Genomic DNA, 27,485 nt, shown 5'->3' with positions numbered 1-27,485 from the left:
GAACGGTGTGGTGCGTTAAAGGTACACGGGAATTTAGATATATAACCCGATTTAAGGATTAGCTTGTTTCTGACGATCAGATCATAATTAATAAAATACATTTTACAAGAACAAATCAATGTCGTATACATTTATTTTTTATATTTTCATATAGCTGATATTTTTCATCACTTATTTCGAGGGATACCTCACGTTTATTCTATGAAGCTGAATGCAAAATAAACAAAACGATACAAACAGAAGAATAAACTTTGAAAATGTTTAAAATAAAATAAAACGCAGGGTCACGACTTCAGAAGGTTGTTTCTACGGCTACAAAAAATAAATAAATACATTATTTATTGAAATTCTAATGAAATTTTAAAAAAAATATATTATGGTTTGGGGAGGGTTTTTTTTGTTTTTGTATTGGCAGAAATAATCTTTAAAAAGACAACTACAGATCCCGTTCTATTTTTATAGCTCATCAAATTAAACAAATAACAATAAAAACAAGAAACCAATAGCTGTCACTTTGACTCAGGTTTATTGTGCAAGACCTATCAGGCAAGCATACAGGGTCATGGCAATAAAAAAAAAAATGGGTCTGCATGCTGCTAGTCAAAGAGCCAAAGCTTCCAAGTATTTACATTCAAGTTTTAGACACAAACATATGAAACTAATCACAAACAGCTGATCACACACAAAACAGAGTACCACTAATCCTCTGACACAGTGACACAAAAACATCATGAAACTCATTGCACAGCTGAATTAAGTAGTAGGACTCTTTAACTTACAAAAATACTAGAAATCTGATTTTTTTTCTCTTTTTTTTTGGAGAACATTTACAGTCTGTTTTCAGGTGGCACAGACACTTGTAGCTGCTCCCCCCCCCACAATAGACAGAAGACCAGCAGCAAGACTCTAAACATAAACACGAGTGCCCACGAAACAGCGATTAAGCTTGGCGAAGGTATGTGAAATTTGACACACACAGATAAATGCATCAAGAGGACGTCAGTTGCTTCGATACCCAGAGATCAAGGTTTAAATACTTCAAAACAACCTCATTTTTTATATTCTATTACAGATCCCTGCTACGACATCCCAAAGACCCGCTTTATATCAACTCACCAGTTTTGTTTGTATTCATCTGACATCACACCTGTCACCATTTCCCTGCTCACTCCAGTTGCATGTGAATAAAAAGCATACCTGCTATGCCACTTGAATTTAAGATAAAGCAATATAATCTAATAGTTTTAAATAGCTTTATACTGAATATATGGTAATGGCTATTCTAAAGGGAGTTATTGCTCTACAAAAATATGTGCATATAACACCTGTAATTTTGGCTTGTGTTATCTATATGCATGTAACATGAGTTTCCTCCCAGAAATACAGCTGTTACACCATCGTTCCACACTTGCAGAACAATTTTGGACTTCCTCTGAGAAACACTTTAAAACTAATTAGCAAGATTCTCAAAAATTCAACATGAGCCCAGTTTAGACATAAAACATTAAAATTGGACAACAGTGAACGGATCGCATGTCCACCTGGATTCTTTGGAATTAGCTTCAAAATTTTCCACTTCAGGCTATTTTTTCTATAGTTTAAGAAAGAGCACCACTCAGTTGAAATTTAAACACTTGCCTTGCCTGATGCATAATCTGTTCACTTGGTGCTCAACACATGGGATGAAAATAACTGAGTAAGAATTTGACTGTTTTAAAATCATTAGCTTGTATCCCTTTTACTTCAGTCATTGAGCGACATCTGTGATCCGTGGATGGACAAATCAGTCATAGCTGCCTTACTCATACCCGACTGGATGACCAATATACCGTGGCTGCGAGTGACCCCAGCATGGATGGCTTTAATATGAAGGTTAGGTGTAAGGAGTCGGTGACTGGTTTTAAATTAAATGTTTTTAAATACTTTGAAATTCCATAATATGTCCTGCAAAATATGTTCTCTTTAAACAAAAAAGAAACATCCCACACTCCTATATTAATATAGATTGCTTTGCATGCTTGAGCAATGGTTCTTTATTCGCTGTGTCCAAGCCTTTGGATCTTTTATAGAGTTTTAAGGCAAACATAAGTCAGTCAGATTTGGACGGCTAGACTTAAAGTGTGTTGACTTAGTGTGTGTTTCTTGGAGCCAGAATTGGGGACCAGTGTCATTGTCATGTAGCCCCATCAGTTTCACTGCCACCGGTCTGTCCAGTATTTGCCGTAGATGCTGAGGACTCCTGGTCTGTTTCGCTGATGCAGATAACCGCATCACCGCTTACATTTATGAGACACTGAGCCTAAGAGAAGAACAAGTACACAAAATTTAATCAATTGAACAGCCAGTATTGAGATAAACCGCCTGTTAGTAATGTGCAGTTTATATCACCTGATTTTTATTCGGATTTTCCATGAACACACATTCTTTCATGCTGTAAGACACAACTGCATTGCCGCCGAGGGCCGCTACATGGGCTCGAACCATCGCAAACACCTCTGCGATGAATGAGTGAAGGAAGCCGCTGACACCGCCTTCCTGCACAGAACAAAAACACACTTTACGTTTAAAACTGCGCAAAATGACCGCGGGACTTTGGATATTTTACTGACGTCGCTCGTACCTCCCGTAATGATGTCGTCTCTCTGATAAAAAACATGTTGATAATGCCAAGGTATTTAATGATGCGTGTCCCGGGAAGGAAGGAGAGCGGCGTCATCTTCACCACCGTTACCGAGCTGCCTCCAAACGAGCGACTGGAGCGCAGCGAGCGGGAACGTCCCTCTTGAAGCGGACTGCAGCGCTCCAAAGATGAGACTGCAGGTTCAGAGAGAGTGTAGGCAGAAGCAAGTGGGAGACGTGAAGAGAAAAATAAGAAGAGAGGAGAGGGGATATAAAGAAAAAGAAGAGATAAAACGGGAATGGAGATACCAGAAAAAACTCAAAACTAGTGGAAAGATTAAAAGCAGACATGAGCCTTGAAGCAGAAAGAAATGTCATAGTGGAATGAAAATGCAGAAACTCAGCTGTTAGGGTTTGCACAGCAAGAGTAAAATGTGCACTTACATGTGCTTAGGCATGTGTGTGTGTTTGTTAGATTTACATGCAGCATTGAGAATGCAATAGACAATCACTTGGCGCGTGTGCGCTGCCATGCATATCATGCAGTTGATGCAAACAAACAATTACACATGTCTGCAGACAGAGAGACAGACCTGGGCACAGCTGTTTACAAGTGTGAATAGAGTGCTTACAGCAAAGTACATGAGAGATTTTATTCTATATGTTGGCATTTGTGAGGAAGGCTTCAGACATGGAGACAGACAGAAACAGCTGTGAGGCTGAGGCTGGGCACATGTACACAAGCCAGAGTGTGAAAGATGCTCCAATATCTTATTGCAAATTTACCTGATGTGGCTTACATCCATCAAACCAGGAACCTTCAGAGCCACATATTAGACTGTAGTTTACTTAACATGCACAGATCTGAAAAGTCACACGAGCTCTTGCAGAAAAGCTTTGACCCCCGCCCCACCGTGATTATCAGTGTGTTCCCAAACAAATCAGACATGAAATCCTTTAGCATTCATACAGTGTCTCCTCCTATCTTCCAAGCATAAGAAGAATCAGTGATGCAAAAGCAGGGGAGGGGAATAAAAGGAACCCTCCGGAGGTTCTCATGAAATTGCTGCAACCAACAAGCTATTTGAGAAAAATGCTGCACACAAAATGCAAAAACCTTTCTAATGTGACACACTGTTTTTGGCAAGCTGCAAATTGTGGATCCCTCTGAGGGGCGGGGCGTCAACTTTCACACTCTAGCCAAAAAAACAAAAACAAAGCTGGTGCTTGATTTACAATGCTCCGCCCCCCAGTGGCATGCATGGAGGGGTGTGTGCGCGTATGTGTGACCGCTTGTGAACAGTGTTCTGTATTTGTGGGTATGATCACCAGAGTGTGCTAGAGACTGTGTCCTCCTACTTGTCTTAACTGATCCTCGTCTTATGGTGTGAGCTTTCAGCCTAAGCAGCTCTAGCCAGGTGCTGCATCTGTCTGCAAAGGAACCGTAATCAACGGAGGCAGCTGGAGAGAACACACACGCACGCACGCACACACACACGCGCGCACACACACACACACACACGTGCATTCACAAACGCAACAGCAACAACAACAACAAGAAAAGAAAACGAAAAGACAAAACAGAACACAAAACAAACGAACAGAAAAGAACAAAACTGGATGAGGGTTGGGAGCTGTGCAGGATAACTCTGTCCGAGACTAAAGGATGAAAAGTCAAAACAGGGCAGTGTAGTAGTTTCGGTAGCGGGAGAAGGGGCTGGGAAAATAAAAGACAAGAAGGTAGCTTACCTCTGGGTGACATGCTGGTACTTTCTCCGACACCTGTCTCACACACACACACACACACACACACACACACACACACACACACACACACACACACAGTCTAACTTTGTCCTTGTCGGAAGGTGAGAAAAGTTCAGTAACAACCGATTACTGCCACAAGGCGAACACAGCAGGCGCTGCCTAGCTTTAACCATCACCCCCACCCCATTATCCCATGGCTGTGTTAGCCTAATGCAAATGGGGGTCACCAACACAAAGTCTCTTCTAGACAGCGTCACAGACTGTTATCTAAGTTCACGGCAAAACAAACTCTCACTTGTCTACTACAGTTCATTTACCTGCTGATCGGACTATAAGCAGCTGGTTTTGGCAGAGCTTTGCAGCTGGGGTGAATAAAGAGACTGTATCTGATGTGTTAGTGGACGAGATGGGTGATACCTGTTTAGTGAAGCAGGGTAACGGAGGTAAGGGAGGTAAAAATACAGTTAAAGATACCTGAGATTTTGGATGCTGTCTGAATGTTGGAAGAGGACGAGTCTGCACACAATTCCAGGGGAAACTGCAGCTGCTCTTCAGCCTCAAGGCTCCCTAAAAAGATACACACAAAAACCACACTCAACTTTACACACAGCACTAGCAGGGATGTTTCTAAAAAGCAATACACTATTTAGAGCAGGGGTGTCAAACATAAGACCTCAGGGGCCAGAATCAGCCAAAGTGGGTTGTATGTGGCCTATCGTGTAAAATGAGTTTGACATCCTGGCTTAGATCCTAAAAGAATATTTGTTTTCCTACTTCACTAATAATCATGCAATAATTCTCAGCTTTGCTCAATATTGATATCAACTTACCTAAGCTGAGTTATTGCATTATTTGGAGTCAAGTAGTGGCTCACTTCATAGATACAGCTTGAATTTTTTTTTCCTTGACTGATGAGTACTGAGTGTATTAAACTGGACGTGAAAGCTTTCCTTCATCTGAGCAGAGCTTTAACTGAAGTAAAATTAACAGAGAGACTGACCTTTGTTGACGGGCTTCTCAGCTGTCTTCTCCTGAGTCTGTTCCTTGTCATAGGTCATGGCAACGGCTGTCACTGTGACCTGCGCAGGGAGACGAGCAGAGGAACAGCAGTAGATAAAAATTTTTCTCTCAATTACATTCACTGCTCTGGCAGCTTGACAAATGAGTGATAGCCTGAATTGTCTCACCTGTATGAGCTCTTCTTCTGGCACTGCTACGGTGAAGTTGAGATGACAAAGACAGCAGGGGATCATAGAGCGCAGCTTGAAGTAAAAACTCTGAAACAAACATGATGAATTGTAGACTTGTAAAACCCAAAACTAAACACAGACAACCATAGCAAGTTCAACTAAGAAAAAACCCCCCCAAAAAACAGTGCCAGTGTGAAACCTGCTCCATGATGGTTTCTTACCTTCAGCAGGTTCTCACAGAGGTCAGTAAAGATCTTGTTTAAGCCTTGGTTAGTAAGATTGGCATTGCTCAACCTCAAAACCCTCACTGATGTAAACATCTGTCAACATAAAGGATGACACAGATTTACACAGATCTGAATTAATACTTAATTGTATTTATTTCTAAAATAATTATTCTGCAATAATGGTTAGTATTGCTACAACTACGTTCAGTACGTACCTGTACTCCTGAAGTCCAGTTAGAAATCCCAGGCATATTTTCAGTGTTGCAGCTGTAGAAACCTGAAGACATTGAAGCAGATGCAATGAAGCACAGAAACAATGGCACCTGCTAGAGCTTGGACTGAATTATTAACTTGTGTGCAGTGCATAACGATCCATTGTAACTGAACCAGAGTGAGTGTGCAGCATGTACCTGTGGGGGGAGGTGCATCGATCAGGAGGGAGTGGATATCCTCCACGGCATCGGTGTCATCAATCTATAGGAGTGATCAAACATTGTCACCATTTAAACTGGCATTTACAACTGGCGTGTACTGATTTGATTTGTACAGATACACACCTCCAGGACGAAGGCATCCTTTTTGCCGTGGGACAGATCCAGTTCTGATAGCTCGTCTGAGCTTTCCGAGTGGGAGCGAAAAAGTCTGGATCGATGCCTTGGCTCAGGGATTGGAGAGCCCACCCCTTCCTCTGCAAGCTCCTGCAAGCAAAACAGACGCAGCGTCCGAGCAGACGGGACGTCAGAGAGAAAACCAGAACACCGCAGAAGATCACATCTGTATCTAACATCTGTACATCTGTACTGTAACTAGTAGAATGACTGTGTTAGTAACAATCCACATGCTCTCACTCACCCAGTCAACTTTACTGACACACACTCATGGTTGGTGTTAATTTGGGAAAACGCACACTCGCACACACACAAATATATATGCAGGGGAGAGTGTGATTGGTCAGGGGAGATGGACATAATCAAAGTACGTTAACAACTTATAAAATGACTTTGCAGTGAGTCATCTGAAGAGGTGACTCTGGTGTGGGTTATGTATTATCCCCACACACAAAAAAAGTCCCCAGTTAAGAGCTGCAATTAATAGTGTGAGATTAATAGTGTGAAACACTTGTCATGCTTTGCTGCGTCTCACAGCTAAAGGTTGGCATGCTCAGTACCATGTTTATGCCGCAGAACACCTCAGGGTCCAGGGCAAATAATTTCTTTAATGATCAGAGAGAGACAAGAGGGGTAAGTTTATCACGATTCACAAAGAACAGAATATACAGCCCAGGCATATATGGACAGTTAGAAGTTGTTCAGCTTCAGCACAGAGGATTTAAATAAGATGACATGTACTACATTAAAGTGTCAAGTCTTAGATTTCACTTGAGAAGGTGTGCATCAGTATGGAAAGGACTGCTTCCTATGCACGGCAGACAACGTTTAGGGACTCTTTCTTTAATCTGACCTTCAGCAAGTTGAATAGGTCTCAAACAGATTTGGCTCAAGTGATTAACACAGCGATTGAAAGACAGCTCACTTCTTCACCCTGGAAGGCTCTTTGGTTGCTTCGGCTATGTGCCTGATGACCATTTTTAATGCATCTAGAGAATTCACCTACAGTGCACACCTGCACACTCGTCCCTATGCTTTTTTTCAGCAGTGAATTAATTAACAACTAGCAATATGACATTAGCAAACACAGCCATATGGGCTGAAACAATAACAGAGAGGGGGCTTTAAGTCAAAAGATCTATCTATCTAGCTATCTAGATCAGGGGTGGGCAATCTCAGTCCACGAGGGCCGGTGTCCCTGCAGGTTTTAGATGTGTCCTCGAACCAACACAGCTGATTTAAATGGCTAAATTAGCTTCTCAACATGTCCTGAAGTTCTCCAGAGGCCTGGTAATGAACTAATCATGTGATTCAGGTGTGTTGACCCAAGGTGAGATCTAAAACCTGCAGGGACACCGGCCCTCGTGGATTGCCCACCCCTGATCTAGATATATATACACATATGACTTGGCCCCTTTGTTCTTCTGATCCTTTAATCATGAATTAATCTGGTCACGAATTCTTCCTTTAAAAGGTGAGAACAAGTTATGTACTTGTGAAGCATTTCTGGCTTGCTTTTCAGCAAGTTTTTTTTTTTTTTCCCTTCACCATGATTTTCAGATTTTCTGGAAAACAAATACCAACATGGAGTTCTTTCTCTTTCATGTTCAATTCCTCTCTTCTCATTTAATGACACATAACTTCTACTTGTAACTGAAGGTTAAGTGTTGATAGTCAGCTCTGAGCCATGACACACAGCCACCCAGGAAACAGTTTCCAGTTGGCCGGGCACTTTGAATCTTTGTAAATCTTGACCCTTTAATGTTGTATCCAATCAACAAAGCTTGGAGAACAAAATAAAAAGGTAACTGTCCACATAACTATAGTCTGGACTGTATAGTATGTCTCATAAAATGTTTTTTAACACTGTAAAATATCACCAAAATAATGGAAAACACTAGTATTGTCCATACAATGTAAAAGCCTGATGACAATGCACTAGTCTTTAATATTCTTGGTCATAGACCGTAGATATTTTTTCTTTCAAAGTAGAAAAAAATGTGAAAACTGTTCCTACTTGTTGCAGTATAAAATGACCACAAACAGTGATGTTATAGCGTATTCATCAGGGTAAGTTTTTACCATGTCTGAACATCATAAATTTTAACTTTTTTAGTTCTGTTGTGCTAAAAGGCTTCATACATGACACCACAGCTACTGCAGTTGGAAACAAACCTACATTACCACAAACCTGCCCTGAAAGGTGAGACTTTTCAGGCTTTATCACAAAGATCAGCTTCCATAAGTTCACTGTATCAGCAAGTGTTGACTGTCTCACCGGAGGATTTATTTGATAGAGCTCTTTGTTCACAGCTATGGTGTCATTAATCCTTTTCTGAATGGATGATATATGCTCGCTGCTCAAGTCTCCTGGAGTCTTCCCTGCTATCTGGATACCCCCTGGAGCAGGCAGAGCTGTCAGGTACACACCTGTAGCAGACTGAACACACACACACGTTTTCTTCGATTAAGATCCACCACACATAAAAGCGACATAATCACTTGTTAGCATGAAAGGTTAACCTACAGCCAGACCCAGGAGCATGTTCTCGCCAACACTGATCTGTATGTGCAGGCCAAACAGCGCGTTCATGCTCCGCAGTTTCAGCTTATTCATCAGCTGAGTGTGTAGCTCATATTCCATGAAAGGCAGCAGGTTAGAGATGGCCGTTGCATTCGCTTCTCCCTGGGCTTTCTTCTTTAGACGGCACAGCCTGACAGATAAGAGGCACTGGCATTGAAGGTGCATTGATTCACTCATAGAAAACCTGCTTGACTGAACCCAATTGAGGTCTAAAATTGACCTTGATTGGTCAAAATTGCTCACTTTGATAACTTCCTTTGATGTCAAAATGCATCGTCTGAGGTGTATTGTTTAGTCCACATGATACCACTGAAGAATATTGGGTCTTATAAATTATGTTATCTGAAATATCTACTGTAAAAGTTATAATTTATAGCTAGATTATAGAGTGAAATGCTTGTAATATTCTTTACTTTTATAGATTTGATTTGTGTGTTTTTTTCCCTAAGTAATATTTTTTTAAAGCCTTTTAACTCCTTTTCTGCTAATATCAAGAAGGGTTTGTGGGTTTGTGAGGTGTTATACCTGGCCTGGATAAGGCAGCCCTTTCCTGCAACAGCTGCTTCTGATGGCAGGTCAATTGTTGTGAAGAGCACATCAGGAACCTTACAAAAAAAGGCAGTAGTTATTGATATTTTTAAAGAGCAGAAACCTTTTATTTAACCTAAAAAGAAATTAACTGTATTTGATACCTTTTGTCGTCTACAGTGGTAACAATAGGTGAGCTGTGCAGGGAAGGGCATGTTGAGCTCATCGTACGGGATGTGACAGAAGCCACAGTTCGGTGGCGATGGCTCCTCAAACCTGGAGAACAACAAAAACCAAAAAGGTGCATTGTCATAAACACGTGATGACTGACATTCAGACTGTCCGAGACTTTGAGCTGAACAATAAGAAAAAAAGAAACCAACCTGTGGTCGGTGCAGCCGATGTCCAGGCAGCCTTCACGCATGTACCGAGGATTCAAGATGGCTGCTGTGCCAGATGCGGACAGAATACACACCTCCTCGCTGTTTTGAGCCAATGGGAGAAATGAAAAGAGAAAAACAAAAAGGCGCAATGAGAGCAGGACACAAAGAGAGAAATCACAAGGATCCAAGTGTTTTGTACCAAACTCGGGATTAAAGTGCATCACTTTTCTGTGTGTTTACGCAGTACATACCAGATGCTTGTGCTCTCACTGTACCCTACAACCGCATGGCAACCGAGAGCTCTGGCATGAGATTTGATCTCCTGGCGAATCTCCTCCCACCAGGCATCGCGAGTCTCGGGCTCATCTGCGAAACACACAATTCTAAATCAAACAGCCTTCACGAGGCATTTCTAACTGAATTATTTATCAAAACACCTCACTGAACACTAAAATATAGGTTAAAAATGCAGTACCCTCACAAATCCAAACAACACTAACAGGAAATCTGTGCATAATCCGGTGCCTAATCTGACTGCTTTGACTTACCAGAAAATCAACAAACAGCCAACATTACAGTTTGTATTTTCTGATGTTTTATGGGTTAATCAGTGTATCAAAGCAGGCCAAAACCAACCGTGAGTTTGTAAAACAAACTGACACTGAAAATGGTTTGTGAGAATTTCAGAGAGATGATGATGATGAAGGCAGAGTCAATGGTCAGACAAGATTAGTTCATTAGTGGACATCATATAAATGTTCATGTCTCCCTTCTCTTTGTCTCCTTTCAGCCAGCTGCACTAACCAAAAGGACACAGCCACCAGCCATTATGTGGCTCTGCTAGTATAGATAGAAAATCTGGTATAAGAGAAGACACTACGCCTAATTTTAAACGTGCTTTCCTATCCTGGTGACAAAGCTAGTAATTTTAAAGCGATCGAGCCTTCATCATACTTATGCTAAACCATGGGTGTGTTTCAATATTCTCATGAGGCTTTGCTCCAAACATCTTTTTCTTTAAAGCCAAATCATTGCAAGTTGAGAGCTTAATCATAGAGCTGGGCGATATGAGATTTTTTCATATCACGATATGTTTTTTTCATTTCAGGCGATAACGATATCTATCACGATATAAGCCAAATAACTATATTTGTAAGATTTAAATGTGCCGTTGCTCACAAGTAAAATGTGAAATAATCAGCAGCTTGTTTTTAAATATTTATTTCCCATAATAAGTTCAACAGGGTAGATGTACTTAAGGAACATGAGACTTTTTCAGATAAATAAAGGCAAATATTGCAAACTACACAAAAGGCAGCCGCTAAAGCGTTTAAGTTTCAAAATAGAACAAATGAAACAGACTAAATTGTCAATTCCACTTAGAAACAAAATATTAATTCTAAAAATAAATCTTAGTTTGTTTTACAGAAGAACAGACAAAACTGACTAACTTTTGTCAGTATCAAATAAACTGAGAACTAAAAGGAAATTCTCAATCTCTCCTTGTTGTATAGCTTAGCTTTTCAAACAGTTTTAACAGTTACTTTAGTCTGACAAAAGCCGAATGACGAATTAGCGCTTCCAGTCAGAGACTGAGGCTACGTCCACACGTACACGGGTATTTTTGAAAACTGAGATTTTCCGTTTTCGTTTTAAAAAAATAATCCCGTCCACACATAAAGGCAGAAATGAAGGAAAACTCTGCTATGAACATGCCAAAGCAGCAGGTGGCGCTAGATTCCTAACCGTGCAGAAATGTTGGCCAATCAGAAGTCTAGAAGCCTCGGTGGGAAAAAGTAAACAAAGCTGGGGCATAGAAGCAGAACCGAGTCGTATGTGTGGAGGGACAGTAACTGTGTGTATATGTAAGCATTTAAACACTGCAGAGAGTAGAATTAACAGTATTGTAGAAATTCATTTCACCGAAACAATAACGTGGCGCACAGTGTGACGCATGCACCAGTTTATTGTATTTCCAGACTTGCTTTCGGCACAATTTACAGTGCACGCTACTCTGTTTTTTGTCAGACTTGAAATAGCCGAAATACCTTCACACTACGGAACTTCTATGGCTCTTCCGTTCGACAATCTCTCCGGCATTGGAACCATCATCTGTTTTCTCTTCGGTCACGCTCGGTTGATTTTTCTAGTCGGCACACTCATTTCCTCCATTATGCGCTGGCTCCATTACCCGCTGGCTGCTTCCCAAACAAACACACGTGCGGCTTGGCACTTGTGCTGTACGTAACAAGTCACGCGACGTGACGCTGCGGCTGTGATTGGTTCGGCTCTGCGCTACTGAATTTGGATCGGCTGACCTTTTTTTTTTTTTTTTTTTTTAAGAGAACAAGAGCGGCGCGGTCTATCGCGATAGCTTAATTTCTCTATCGAGTAAAAGTTATATCGCGATACATATCGTTATCGTTCTATCGCCCAGCTCTAGCTTAATCTGACTCATATGGTTGTTTTAGGCTGTTGAACAAAGAGGACATGACCAAAAAAAAAGCTACATTAGAGTATTGAGCTTCACCCCATGATTCCCTGGGAGCGCTACATGCTGACAGAGCCTCCCAAATACAGAGAGAAACTCAAATGGTAGGTGAGACAGGGGAGAGGAATGAATGAGGGGGTGAGAAGAATGGGCTGTGAAACTGAAGAGATGAAGAACAATGACTGATGGTCAGGCATTAGGCCCACGAGGTGGGTTTCTTTAAACCAGAAGCAGTTATGTCAAACAGGCATAGGCTCACCAACGTGCACACTCATGACCACGTGCACAGTCATGGGCAGAGAAGGGCCATATTCATTCACTAGAGTCCATCAAATCTACTCCATTATTTAAGTCAGCTCACCTCTTTCCCTCCATCCCCACCGTAAAGTCCCAGATCCAGTTAATTTTCCTCAACTGCACCCCCCAACGACTTCTTTCCATGCATCCATTCATCACTTTTCTCTCTCTTTCGCTTTCTTTCTCTCAGTATGAATACGGCCCAGTGAGTTAAGGATGCACATGCCTCAGTGGCTCTTTGTGACAGAGTAAACCTCCTAAACCTCCTCTGGTCTAGACAGGTTTGACCACAATGTTCATTCGGGAAGCGTTAGAAACAGCGCTGGGACAACGTTAGTGAAGAGCAGGAGCTCTTCTGTGCAGCAGGATGAGCTGGGTGTGGGGTAGCCAGGCCAGGCTGGATGGGGTGGGGACGCAGGGCATGCTCAACTAAACTCAGCACACACACACGCAAACACACAGATTAGAGAGAGGAAGATGGCAGCTCACTGAAGTCAGAAGTTTTCAGCAATATGAGGCTATGCTGAATTCTACTTAAGCTTTCTATGGGGGCGTTATAGTTTAACACTAAGCAGACATGGGTTTAATTTCATTGAGCTGCCATCATTCCTGTGGGTGAGAGCATTAAAAGGGGGGAAAATACCTGCAGTGACACTATTCCAGTCTAGCAGTTTGTATGAGCGCGTGTTACCCAAGGCTGGGCCAGAACACACCGTTAGTACAGAAAAGAGAGAAAAAGAAAAGAAGAGACAGTCTAACAAACCGACACAGCACAACGGAAGCACTCCACAATCACTATGCAAAGACAGACACCACTTCACAGTCACTAATGCGACGACAAACTAAGTTAGGTCCTATTGAAACAATCTGACAGAGAAGAAAAAGACTGATGAGGAAGAGAGGAGAACTGAGATGAGTAAAAGCGTCAGGCTATATTTACTTATTTTGTTTTTAACATAAGGAGAAGAGAAGCTCTACAACACAAAAAGGAGCATGCAGCGACTGTAAGTACATGTAGGCGCACTGTGGAGTTTTCACGTAAACAAAAACGAATGCGTCTCATCATAATGCACCGGGCATGTTCTTACTGTAAATGCCCCCCTGCTCCGATTTTAAATCATCAGTCAACAGGTTCAAACGGTGCCAGTCTGGAGCAGGCCGACCAACCTGAGTGAGTGATAGAAGTCATCTGGGTTGCCAACATTTAGCTGCAGTGATTCAACAACGACGGCCTTGGATGCATTTATAAAACATTACATGAAGTGCTTTTACATGCATTAGCTAATGTATTTTGCTAATAACCAGCAGATCAAGCCTGAGTTAAGCAGAGCATAACTGTTAAGTTATTGTTGTTATTGTCGAAGTAAAAACAAGCTAAAAAAGTAATGCACTTGTAAAAATATCGCTCCCCGGTGCTATTTTTGAAGAAAAACTCCACAGGGTACCTTTGATGTTTTTCTGTAGTAGAAAGGCAACAGTGAACAGGGCTCTTTTCAGACTGCTTTCCAAGTTAATCCTGGAGTTTCAATCAGGGTCATTGAGTCTAATTTAAACAAGACTACAGGTTTAATCACAGCACCTTTTTTACAGTCTTATTTTAGTTCCCCTGTCCACTTCTGACAAGAGCCCTGCTTATCCTAACCCAGCCCACATTCATCAACACTCCCCTTTGATTAGATTCTCAGACATCCTTCATTCATATTGGTAGGCTATTAGTAAACTGAGCTAAAAGGTAAAACTACTAAGTCTATAAACTGGACTCAGGCATTTCAACACTGTTAACAGGCAGGTGATCACCTGACGAGCAAATGTCTGTAAATCTCATTTGAAGGTGTATTTATTATGCCCCTCTTAACACAAGAACAGATTCAACACACTGAGTTCAATAAAGACAGAGAAAGGCTGGCAGAGCTTAATCAAGACACCACAGCACCCCGATATGTTGCCACCTACAGCCAACCACACACACAACAGAAGTAGCAGGCAAAACACTGGAGCCATGCGCCACTACTGCAATTCAGCCGCAGGGGGCAGCACTGCATGACAACAACACAGCAACCACAGCACAGGCACACACACAGAGCCACCACATGACCAGCACAGACTATTAATTACATAAAGCCAGTGAGTCAAACGACAAGGTGAAAGTTGCCCCTATCCATAAAAATGTTTGACACATGTGATGATAGCCCATCCTAAAGTTTAGAACAAACTGCAGACGCAGCCTATCGGCGTGACCAGGAACAGCTTTCACCTGCTACCTACAGGACTTGCAGATAAACTTAAGTCTGACCGTCAACTTATTGTTTTTTTTTTCTTTTGCAAACAAATTGGGAGTAGGACCATACACTGGAAAAATTTGGCAACACAAGAGGATAATGGGTAGCATTGACTAACAGCCATTTGCAACGAGATCAAACACACACAACACTGTAGGGTCAATGGAAAAAGCTCACTCTTATCTTTTCATGGCGCGATGGACGAGCTACGTTAGGAACTTGTGTGCTTTTGTGTGTTGAACTCACCGGGGTTGTGTATCCGATCCAGTAATTTGACAGATCGAGCGCTGACCACTCCACCAACATGAAGCAGAAAACCAGGCGGGAACGACGTCAAGGTGAAGAAGGGGAACTCCTACACATTTAATTAAAAAAAAAAAAAAAAACACACACACTGGTCACTTACAGAAAGGGCCTTTCCAGTATTTTTGTGTCTCATGTTTACTTATACATTGGTGAATATTAGGTTCTCAACTCAAAACTGAGTTCAAATATTTACTTTTTGCTGACAAGGCTAATTTGTTCTGCGTTAGGTAGGTGGTTAAAACACCACTATAAGATACAACACCTACAGTAGTGGGCAAAAGTCTTGAGTCAGCCTATATTTCTTTATATTTTACCAAGAAAATGGGAATTCTACAAACATAAATGAAATACAGTACATAAGGCAAAAACTGTTTTTACAATTCTAACTAGCCTGAAAGGTCAATAGGACCCCTTTTAATCTTCACTAAAGTGTGAAGTCTTTCAGCCAAGCGTCCTTCTCAGTAGTCTTCAGGAAAAGTTCTCCAGGCTTCTTAAAGAACATTCACGTGTTAATGTTTCACTTCATGTGTTTTTTTTTAGCCATGTATGCTTTTAACTCTTTTGTGTTTGGAATCACTGTTGTGCTGAAAAATTAAGCCACAGCGAGGTCCTGTGTCAGGTCTTTGCTGGATTTTATTTCCTTTTTTTAATATATGAATTTCAATTACTGTTCATCTGGTTCTCAGCTAATAGCTCTTTAAAAATCACCTTGTTGGTGCAAAAATGCATCTATCTAATCATGTTACATTTGCAATTTTTCATAGAGTCAACTAAATAAAAGTGAACAAAGTGTTTTTTTTCTCATGGTCTGCTAGTAAAAAAGTCCCTAAAGATACAACTTAAAAATGTTTCTTTGCCAAGTTGACTGTAATGTGCAGACATATGTGGGTTAAATTCCTTTTTATGTTTGCATGATTAAGACATCAGTTTTTAGTGGCTTGACAAAAACAATAAGAAAAACTATCACGTACAAGGACTGGACTGAAAATGAATGAAAAAGCAGCCAACATGCAAATCAAAAAACCTAGAAAGACTTTCAGAACACTGGAGAACTACTGCTCAAAACCACCTACTTCCTGCTTGGAGGTAATTTAGTTTAAAAAAAACACACAAAAAACCCCCAGAAAAAAACAAGGGCTAGCTCAAGACCTTTGCACACTACTAATAAGATCTTTATATTGCATAACAAAAAAAATTAATTTGTAAATACTTTGAATAGAGATCATCCTATATTTTTAATATTTTTCAACCCCAGAAACCTCACAGTATCAATTCTATGCAAAAACTGAGAAATTGGAAAATCCTAAAGCAGAACCAGATATCAAACTTCACATTTTTTCCTCTTCCAATACACACTGAAGCAGGTGATTATCAATCAAAACTGTTTTTAAAGTCTAAAACATGATGCATGTAGACTTAAGTTACAGCAGGTATAGGATAAGTGGAAACATGCACCAAGGACAGAGTGTGATGAGCCCCCCATGCAGGTTTTGTCCACTGAGATTCCCCACTACAGCCTACCCATGTAGGAATAAAACTCAAAAGCATTTCAAATACAGCTGGAAATGATTGAGAAAAACATCTATGAAAGCCTAGGTATTTAGTGTCACTGATGTAGTGATTGAATTCTTTTGAGTCTACTGTATACACATGCATTCATTAGGTCTGGAGCTGAAAGTGAAGGACAAAGACAGACAAAGTAGTTTGCGGCTGTGAATCATTACTCTGATTTACATGCTTGTCTCTGCCCACTAAGAACACAGCTGGTCTTCTGTCTCTAGCCAAGTAATGTGATGCAAATCCATGCATTCACTCACACGAGGAGCAGGAAACAAAGCCTGCTGGTATTCATTCTTAGTTGAAGAGACAACACTCTTACAGAAAAGCAGAGGGACGTAGTGATTCCCAGCCATGCAGGACCAGTATGTGATGGATGGCTTCAGTGATCAGAAATCAGGTGGGAATGCCACAAATTTCAATCGTATCCACTACTCCACAAAAGGAAGATGTCTTCCAATTTGTCTGACAGCTCCTCCCACTCTGAGCCAGGTCACAAGAATGAGCTGATGAGATGAGTATGCTCATTCCTGTTTTTGATACGGGAAACCAAAAGTCAAACTCGGGAAATTTTTCTGGAAGGAGGGAGGCACTTGAGATGAATATCCAGACGAAACACGAACAGTCTCAAACACACCCCTTCGAACAAGAAGGGAGCCCAACTCCTAACCTCAGGCACTCTGCCTTACATGTTTGTCAATCTTTTAGGGTTTGGAGGGTGCAGAGCAATAAAAATAAAAAAATAAAAAAAAGAGCTAGGTTAGGAGTTGACTCAGGCTAGGTGGTGGTCATCCGCTTGGTTAGGGTTTCAAGGGAAAGGTGGAGAGTGAGAAGGTGTCACACTGATGGGACATACCCTGGCGTTTAACAATAACCCAGAGGAAGACGCTCCCTGAATAGCATAAGTGGTCGAGACACAAAAAATGGAACATTACTTGGTCTTACACAGACCGATCCCCATTAAACACCTCTCCAATGTCAGTTATGAATTTGTCACAAAGAATGCACCTGTGTTAAAACTCACCATTTGCACAGAGATCTGAGGCTGATATGCAACGCCAACACAAATGTCAAACCCTCAACTCTCCAAAATGGCTCGTCAGCTGTGACATTGCATTTCAGTCTCAGGTGTCTGCACCAGTAGTGAGCTAGTAATTAATTGTTTGTAAGCGTGGACGATGAGTGACACCATTGTCACCGTACCCGCTGCTCAAGAGCTGTCTGCGTCTGTTGTCTGAGGAGGGTCCTCAGAGGTCCCGCCTCCTTCCCGGCGCTGCCTCCACTGCCCATTCCTGATCACAGAGGAGAGCCTGGCTTCAGTTTTGTCATTTTAAACACAAAAGTCAGCCGAACACAAAGACAAACAAACTGTCAGGTGATTATTACATTGCAGCATTCATGTTAAAACAAATCAAGAGAAAGTTGAACTTGGATGAAAAAAAACCTAATGATCTTCAGCCTCATGAACCTCAGACTAACTTATTCTGATCATTTAGTGCACTAGAAAATACATCAAACCACATGCTGGAAGTTAAGGTATTCAGAATAGGACTCTCACAGTAGTTTTGTGGACTGTGAGCAGTTAGTGTTTCTGACAAAACCAGTCAAGACAATTTGGATGTGAACAGTCCTGCTGTTGACCCATCAAATGAGTGAGATGCCAACACTTCACTGTTATAAGGTTCTGGCACTCGGTGACACACAGCAGGCCTACTATACCGGAGGCTGCCAGCAGCAGGTCCTCAGTGAAGGACACGCTCTTTCTCAGCAAGGCAGAGTCTGACTGGATGGAGGAGAGTGGGGCTGAGGTGGTTGCCCTGGGATTAGAGCCACGACCACAGCCCACTGAGCCAGAACCAGGAAGGGACAGAGTGTCTGTGGAAAGGATGGGGGAGCTGGGGCAGAGGAAGATCCCAGGTCTGCATCTCACTGAATGGGGCTCCTCTATCCAACAGCAGAGAAAAAGATGGAGGGTGCATAAAGAAAACAGATATATTGAGAATGGATAGACAGAGAGCAATGAAGAGAGTAGGTAGAAGCACAACAACTGAGAAGATGGAGAAGAGCACGATGAGGAGGAAAGTGGACACAAGCATAGAGAAATGAACTATGCAAAGTAGGTAGCTAGTATTAAGTAAGCTGGGCATTGTACTGATACTGACCTTGGTGAGCGGATCAGCTGTCAATACATTACATGGCTGGTCCACATTTTAATTAAATTAGCATGCTAACTACAAACTGATGACTTTCAGTGTTGCAGAACCCAAAATATACTTTCGATTCAAATAATTTAATGACATTTATCAAATGTGCACTGTATGTACTGGTTGTAAGGAGAGAGAAAAAGGAAAAATGCTGAAGAATGATGGGAAGCAAAAGCCATTTTCACACATGAACTCCAGACAATCAATGCTTCTGATCATGAGTCATTTCTCTTGCTCTCCATAATTTTATCTTCCCATCATTATGGTACAAGTTGATCTTGGTTTCAATCTGTCCAAAGATTTTTCTAGAACTGTGAAGGCTCTTCTAGATGTTTCCCGGCGGTCTGATCTGGCCTTCCTGTCACGACCTGTGAAAACCTCAGTTCAGGCATCTCGTTGATTGTTCCAACTTTACCAAAAGTGCTCTTCACTCGGTTAGATGTGAAGCTGTTTTTCCTAAACATGGAAATAATTCTGTTATAGTGGACTTTACTTGTCTTCTGTGGTTTTTCAAGCCTTTCGATGTTGCTGAACTGGCTAGTTCATTTCTTCTTTTTAAGAATACACCAGAATGTTGTTCCTTAAAGCTGATGCTCTCTGTTTTCTTTTGGTCTTTCAGCCAAATGATGAGCACTTTAACTTGTATTTATACATCTCTTGATCTCATATTGAGGTCAGCTACTAAATGCAAGCTCTAAACTTGGAATCAGCCCTAGATTTTTTTATCTGCTTTTAAATTATCACGGAATAACAAAAGAACATTCCTCTGAAATTGGATGTAATGGACTATGTAAACAATTGGCTGTAATTCCTAACAAGTTAATGCAATAACTTTGTCAAATGCCTCGAATTAAAGCTTAAAAGTCTACAACTCAGTCAAATCTTATTGAAAAAGTGTTAAATCCTAAAGACTTAGCTATACAGTGCACCCAAAAAGTATTCACAGCTGTAGCAGTTTGCCATGTTACAGCCTTATTCCAAAAATTGATTAAATTCATTTTTCTCTGCAAAACTTTGAGTATGATGCCACAAGCTTGGAACACCTATTTTTGGGAAGTTTCTATCATTCTTCTTTGCAGAATCTCTCAAGCTCCATCAGAATGGACGGGGAGCGTTGGTGCATAGCCATTTTCCGATCTCTCCAGAGATTCAATCAGATTCAAGTCTGGACTCCTGCAATCTACATGTGAAAATGGCTTAAGAGGAAAAGAAAGGAGGCACAGAAGAGGAAACATGAGCAAGAAAGATAATGAAGTGGAAAGAAAGGAGGAATGTGGATTAGGGGAAAATGTAGGTCCAATCCTGAGGGCTCGGGAGGGCAGCTGTGGTGAAAAGTTCCTCAGTTTTTGTGGCATTTATTAGTGGCCTGCGTTAAAATGTGCTTAAGTTGTCCTTAGGGCAGAGTTCTACCAAAATTATCTCTTGCTCAATGATTAACCATAATGACTACTAATGGAGAAGTGACCTTCAATCAACAACAGCCCCCATGAGACACAGTGCTTCTAAAGCTACAACAACAAGGGGACGGAACAAATACAGAGATCTGGTGTGCCTTCAGGCTATGAAGCACATGTTTCATATTACAAATATTAAAAATGTTTTTGGTTTTTTTTGTTTTGTTTTTCAAAGTGTGAAACAAGAAGACACACCAGGCCACTGAGGACAAGTGGGAGACGAGGCAAGGCTTAATAAATATTTATAATAAAACTTACAACAGAAAATAATGTTAAAATATTCTTAAAAAATGAACTGAATAAACTGAATTTGAAAAACAAAACCACACAGCAGCACCAATATGAAGTGTAGGAGAAGGGAGGGATGAGAATGGGAAAGAGGGACGGGGCCAAGTATTCTTACCCGTCTTGGGCGTCAAACTGAGGTCTGTGTCTGATGATGAGGACTGGCGGCTGCATGGCTTGGAGGGAGAGAAGGGGGGAGGAGAGGAGGAGGTGGGAAGGGCTCTGAAAGGGGTTGGCGGGCCGGAGGACGAGGGCAGATCCTCAACAAATACCGGCCTGCCAGGAGAACATGACACACACACACACGTCAGTCACCACTGCACCCCTCTGAGCGTTTGTATGTGTGCGCATATGTGGGTGAGAGTGAACCGAGGTTGTTAAGTGGAAGGGTGACTTTTTAATGTGACACTTGTTTGCTTTGGGTGAGGTGTGTTGTCAGGTGCTACGCATGGCTGGAAAACAAAAAAACAAAAGCAAGCGTGAAAAGCAAAAAGTAAGGACGAAGAACAGCACACGCACACACACATAAATGAAACTAAAGAAAGCAATATGGCAAAACAGACAAAAAAAGATCAGATTAACAGAGGATGACGAGCTGAAGCATGTGTCCCAGTAGAGTGAAGCAAAGGTCAGGTGACTGTAGGGTGATTACAGGCCCTTCCTCAGAAATGCTGATGCAACTGCAAACCCGACTGCCCACCCCGCAGTAATTAGAAAATGAGAAGTGGAGGGATTCCAGACTAAAAATCATTTTTAAGGACATAAGGGTCTGTCTACCTTCTTTGCCTTGATGCTTCTATCTTATAGCTTTATTGCTACACTGCATTTCTGATTTCCTGCCTTTCTCCTGCACCTATTTCCTTTCCTGCCTCTGCGTACCAGTGAAGATGAGTGTGGGTACAGAGACTGAGAAGTTCTGGGACAGTCTCTGGGAGCTGCAGACCGAATGCACTGGGCTGTTGTGGGTGGAGCGGCATCCGTGGGCAAGGGGAGACCTGGGCCAATCAGCAGAAAGAATGAGAGTGAGAGAGAGAGAGAGAGAGAGAGAGAGAGAGAGAGAGAGAGAGAAAGACAAAGAAAAAGAAAAAGAGAGAGAGGAAGACGAAGGGCCGATATGGACACGAGCGGTGAGAAACGTCCAAATCCAAATGTTGGCAGAAAGGAAGAAAGAGGTGCACACAAGAACCAACACAACGCAACATTGCAGTAGAGTGAAAAAGGGAGACAAAAAAGGAAAAGAACAGCAAAAAGAGGTTGTTGGGGTTTTTTTTGTTAAAACTCCCACTTTTTGCACTGTTATTCAATTTAAAGTCATGTGAAAGAAGCACAAAAACAACACGCAGCTCTCAGTTTGAAATCTCAGTCTCACACATATACAGAGCAGGGATGCAAACACGAGGGGAAAAAAAGGTAACGAAAGCTCTACAGCAGTACAGATAAGTAACCAAAAATAAGCTAGCCTGGAAAGAATTTCTTTTTATATGGCTCCCTGGGAAACCTTAAAATTCTCCATTATGGCTGAAATATTAAAAAAAGAAGTAAAAGAAAATAATCAGCAATCATTTTAATACATGGAGTAACTGTGGATATCAATTTTAAGCAAACTGATTAAGAAAGGTCCTTTATTTTATAATAGTGTAAAATATCCAACCGCTACATCTTGAACTGTTGGTCAAAAAAAAAAGCAATCTGATGACCTTGTTTTCCACTTTGGCACCATTTTGTTCTCATTATGTCTTTTTTGTTTGTTTGTTTTTACTGAAAAGTAAGTAAAGGAGGCCTAAGCAAAGATAGATAGACAATTAAATAAAAAAGTGACTGTATTTTTTTGTAGTAACTAAAAGTGCATTTATTGAAGAGAAGGAATTGAGACTGTAAATGACTGGCAACTGCCAGCGCTACCCCTCAACCTCCTAGTGTTTGATATAAGATATATATCGGATGACGACATAAAAACGTCTATAGTTTCATTTTATGCTATCGTTTGTTTCGTGGTGTCGCAAAATAAACTGTTTACGGCAATATTTTTTCATTATTTTGATGGTCACTGTAGTGGCTATATTAATTTCTTAAAGTTCTCTCTTTCTCTTATATTTAATATAACCACACTACAGACAGACAAGCGTTTGATTTTAATGCATTGTGGTTAGCAACAACGACGGTAATGCCACCGCGTGTCCGCTTGTTCCACATAAACCTTTCACAATAAAGCTCAAGATCCTGTAGAGACTTTTCAAAATAAACTGATTCACGTGAAAGATGCAGAGTGTTTACGGATGAGAAGCAAAAAAGAGCAGTCAGGTGCTAAAAAATAAACCTTAGACTCAAACGTTAGAACAGGCTTTTCCTCGCAGCACGCTGTGTAATAAATACTCACAAAGAAAACGGCGGCCGTTACAACTTATGTCTAAAAATGTATAGTTTCATGCATCAGTTAAAACACTGCACTCCAGGTACGATGCCCAGCTGGAAACGCTTCAGGCAAGTCGAGCTGCCCGAGATTCACAGAATTTACAGAAAATGTTACATTTTTGTGATTTACATCGTTATCGGACGATAGATGTCTTAATATCGGAATATGAGATTTTGGTCATATCGCACAGCCCTAGATACACCTATGGGGAAATTAAAAATCTGTTATTATAACCTTATCAAGTTATTGAATTCACAAGACTTGACCTCTGACCTTGAGGTCAAACCCAAAATTACTAAATGGATTTAATTTAGTGGAATTTCGCTTTATACTCACTACTGCTGAACAGTGTCAGTAAATTAAACAACAATAAATACCCGAAAGAGATTAAACGACAAGAATCCCGAATCATGGCAGCTTTAGCTCATTGAATAACCAGTTTAAAAACAATCAAGAATGTGTGTAATCACAGATAGCTGTTTAGATTCTGATAACATAGAAGAAATAGGGGTTTCTTTTACAACACTTTCTTAATTGCAAGAAAAACCAAAATGCAGGTAAGTCTTAAAGGAAAGATGAAGAAAGACAATCATAACAGAAAGAAGAAAATGAACTCCGGTACAATAATTACGCTCGCTTCGATTCATCACTTTGTCCTATTTTTAGTGGACATTCATGACTGTTCTCCTCACCGAAAAAAAAAGTTTTCCAATTAAATTCACACATTTCATCTCACCACCAGCAGATGTTTACATCCCCGTTACACAAAATCTCACACGCCGACACACAGATGTAAAGTTTGAAGAGAATAAGAGGCACACAAGCGCACCAAGTCGTTAAGGTTACAGGAACTGGATGTAAACCACAAAACAAATCACTTATGATGGGAAAAGCAGAAAAAAGTGAGTAACCACATAGTTAGAGGCACAGCAGAACATGTGTACTAGATACACACTAAAAAGATGCAGCACTAGAACATGCAGAGGCAGAGCAGAAAGCCATGCAAGAGGAGTCTAAAAGAGCAGACACAGACAAGGGAGGAGGAGGGGGTTGAGGATGGCTGTGTGTGTACTGTACATGTGTGTGTCTCAGGTTATGTCGTGTGCTGTTAGTTTTATGATGCACTATACGTGATACAATGGACACACCAAGTGCAAAGGGGAATCAAGAGATACTGAGACACACACAGGAGTGTGCACATAAACCTTTATACAGTACACGCTTTAATCCACACACTCTCCCTCTCGTGCACACACAATCGTCTTTCCCAAAACTCACAGTCTTGCACATAAAAGAGGTAGTAGTGTGCATGCTCGTGATGTTGGTTCATACTCACTCCTTTCCATCTTTAGAGGGGGAATTGCAGGCATTGGAAGCAGGAGCTGTGTTTGGGTGCATGTGTGTATTGGTGTTAGGGGCACTTCCAGAGCTGAGTTTGTCCAGCGTGCAGGCGGTACCTATGGCCCGGACCACCAGGCCCGACTCTCCTTCCAGGTCGAAACACTGCAAGTAGCCCACTACTGCATTCCCACCCATCTCCAGCACTTTAAGCCCTATTTTTCTCTGTAGTTCTCCTGGACGGGGGGGGTAACACACGGCCATGTTAACAAAACAGGGAAAATTGGGGCACTCATTCCTCCACACCTGAATTTCCTTACCAGACATGAGAGAGATGAGCCTCTGTCGCGCTTCATTGGAGGCCCTGGGAGTTCTGATACGGTCAATCCACTGGTACTCTGGATCTTCATTTACCACGAGTTCCTCAACAAAGCCGTGCACCAAAGTTGCCCTGTAGCACTGTGGAATACATGTGGCTGCCATACAAAAACAGAGGGGAAGGAACTTAGATTTCACTAGAAAGGTTTGTTATAGCTGATATTCCATCTTTATTGCACAGTTTTAAGTGGTATTTCCTTGTTTACAGATGTGCTGATGGCACTGACACAGCTTATAATTTTGCTGATTAAGGAATAACCCCTTTTTTTGTTGGCAAGATCATTATGACACAAAAAACTTGATTACAGTGCCATCTAATGAACTGCTCTCCCTCACATAAATCTGAAAATTGTGTCTTATGACGCATTTAGAATCAAAAATCCACCCAAACTTACTGCAGAAAAACTTGACCCCGCATGAAGACTGTCTGAAACGGTTCAAATCGTTGAAGAGTTCCACTTTAACAATGACGTTTATTTCCCCTCGAATTCCTGATGACAAACAATAGAAATATAGATAAGGCCATGAAGAAAACAAAATAAAATTAGTGATCATTGTGGATGGATTAGCTGATTCTTATACCATGGATGGTATCATAGATGGGAAACCAGCCAGAGATGACAGAAGCAGCCTCACTGTAAAGCAGTGGATCAATGTCAATGTAAACTTTCCCTATGGCATCATTAGCACTGTAAGTGTCGTGGTCCAATACTGTGATCTGCAATGGCTCATCCTGCAAGTCCTCATCATCGACCTACAGACAGCAAGGCATGAAGAGGAACAAGAGGCAAAAGCGAGGAGGAGAGTTTAGAAATCTACAGAATCTGATTGCAATTTAATGTAGTAATAACATCGGTCCCTCATGTTCAAAGAGAGGCATTTTACCTCAAATTTGAACCACTCCGAGTTCCATTGTGGATTGAGGGATTTGGGACAGACATCAGTTTTGAAGGTTGTGTTTCCAAACTTGACCTGGAATGTAATCAGACACCTTTTTAAAATGCCTAATTGCTTTTCTTGGCTCATTTTAGAGGGGAAGTGACTATCAGCATTAGGACAAACAGTTCATGTACAGCCACACTGCTGTAAACAAATTAAGTACATAAATTCTTCTCTTACCTCTACGAAAGCATCAGTAAGGTCACTGGCTCTGTCCATCACAGGCAAGTGGCGCCCTGCCACAATTTTGGCCTTCAGTTTCCCAGGCATGATTCAATTTTACGCTGATCTGTCAACATATATAATTAAATCTGTCAACACTGCCCTTAGCAACAGGAAACATCGAGGCGTCGGTAAACATGTTTTGGTGATAACGTGCAGAGCCCCTTCCTCTGTTTACAAGCTCACTAGCTAATTAGCTAAAAGCTAAACTAGAATTTGTATTTCTTGTTTTTCAAAAAGGTTGATCCACTCGGTTTGAGGTTATCTACAGGATTGCCGTTTATCAAAACAAAACAAAAAACAAACTATCAGTGTGCTAGATTAAGTTAGCAACACGAGGCTAACACGAAAAGCCACTTAGGTTAACTGCATTGCAGTCAGAATCTCTTTAGCTCTAGTTACCTGATCGGCCATGTTTTTACAGTCACACGGCAAAGCCTCCACCTATGCAGCTACAAAATAAGCATGTTGTCTTCAGTGCAGACTGTAGCATCCTTACCAGTGCTAGAAGATTAACATACAGCTGGCCAAGCAGCAGCAGTCTCGTTTTACTCGGACATTATTGTTGACAGTCCACCGTTCGTCTGACCTCCGTGTCTCTCCCATAACACGAGACGTGAGTTCCCAGTACACCACACAGGAAAGTGTCGCTCAACTTAGAAATCATCCAGCCGCAGATATTGCGGCTTTACAGATACTGGCGATGCTCTACAAATGGCATTACTGTTCACTAACTATTTATTACACACGTCCCGCGTAAATACAACGGCTAGCTTGACAGCATGAAGCCCATGATGAATGAATTCTCACTTGGGGTTGTTGTGTGCTGCGTTTGTGTGTACCTCGTAAAGATGTACTTTAACATGCGAACGTTACGTCGACGCGCCCCTGCTTCAAATAAAAATAATAATATAAGAAATAATATAATATCTTTTTCCACTAGGATGATTAAAACGTGCTTATATGCAGTCAAATTAAGTTTAGCTTTTCAGTAGTTCAATTTCGCTTAATTTTATCTATTTCAATAGCAGCTCCCCCGTTAAGTGTATCCCTTAAAGGCATCTTAGAGATTTGGTTTGAACATGCGCAACTTTGACAACTTCGTTTACCTTCCATGTGACCGTAGCACGAGGAAGCAAACACTCCCAGTATTATTAAAATAAATGCAAAATGTTTTGCGTGCATGGGTACTGTAAGAGGTTACGTGATAGATTTTTTTTAACAATCCTGCTGTTGTATTTTTTATTTTATTTTTTTTGCGCACGTTGAATACTTTATCCGGAAAAAAATATATATCTTTGCAGAAATGACAACAGGAAAACCTATAATAGGAGGAGGCTTTCCTAATAATCAGGGAAACCCAACAAAAGACCTAAACTAGAAGTAGCCTACTGCCTGAACCGTAGTCCTCCAAAC

The 27,485-nt window shown here is 41.2% G+C and overlaps 1 protein-coding gene across 4 annotated transcripts; it reads right to left on the bottom strand.

Moving 5' to 3' along the window:
* Positions 1–368: 368 nt before the first annotated feature.
* Positions 369–26,914, bottom strand: c2cd5 (C2 calcium dependent domain containing 5). Of its 4 annotated transcripts, none has more exons than XM_080876609.1 (29): positions 26,569–26,914; positions 26,028–26,136; positions 25,794–25,880; positions 25,491–25,662; positions 25,304–25,399; positions 24,851–25,006; positions 24,529–24,766; positions 20,898–21,055; positions 18,040–18,128; positions 15,220–15,328; positions 10,158–10,272; positions 9,907–10,005; positions 9,688–9,799; positions 9,521–9,600; positions 8,939–9,125; positions 8,690–8,851; positions 6,972–7,016; positions 6,361–6,501; positions 6,214–6,277; positions 6,019–6,080; positions 5,798–5,896; positions 5,574–5,663; positions 5,387–5,465; positions 4,861–4,953; positions 4,369–4,401; positions 3,949–4,080; positions 2,621–2,814; positions 2,389–2,535; positions 369–2,299 (listed from the first exon to the last, which is right to left on the bottom strand). In XM_080876609.1, exons 2-29 carry the CDS (start codon positions 26,115–26,117, stop codon positions 2,174–2,176), a joined length of 3,255 nt encoding a protein of 1,084 aa, XP_080732735.1. In that variant the 5' UTR covers positions 26,118–26,136; positions 26,569–26,914; the 3' UTR covers positions 369–2,173. The 4 variants fall into 4 exon arrangements, with proteins under 4 accessions (XP_080732735.1, XP_080732736.1, XP_080732737.1 ...); XM_080876610.1 differs by having other exon boundaries at positions 3,979–4,080; XM_080876611.1 differs by lacking the exon at positions 6,972–7,016.
* Between the last annotated feature and the right edge of the window lie 571 nt (positions 26,915–27,485).

The sequence above is a fragment of the Rhamphochromis sp. 'chilingali' genome (genome assembly GCF_963969265.1).
Source record: "Rhamphochromis sp. 'chilingali' genome assembly, chromosome: 2".
NCBI lineage: Eukaryota > Metazoa > Chordata > Actinopteri > Cichliformes > Cichlidae > Rhamphochromis > Rhamphochromis sp. 'chilingali'.
The sequence above is the reverse complement of the archived record's forward strand: the minus strand, read 5'-3'. Positions and strand labels throughout refer to the sequence as shown.

What these genes read in the sequence shown, in the direction of transcription:
- c2cd5 (XM_080876609.1), bottom strand. Translation starts at nt 26,117, where the DNA reads ATGCCTGGGAAACTGAAGGCCAAAATTGTGGCAGGGCGCCACTTGCCT. An exon ending in CGGGGTCAAGTTTTTCTGCA is followed by an intron (nt 25,007 to 25,303) that starts GTAAGTTTGGGT and finishes TTTGTATGGCAG; the next exon opens with CCACATGTATTCCACAGTGC. An exon ending in ACAGTCTCTAGCACACTCTG is followed by an intron (nt 2,815 to 3,948) that starts GTGATCATACCC and finishes CTGAACCTGCAG; the next exon opens with TCTCATCTTTGGAGCGCTGC.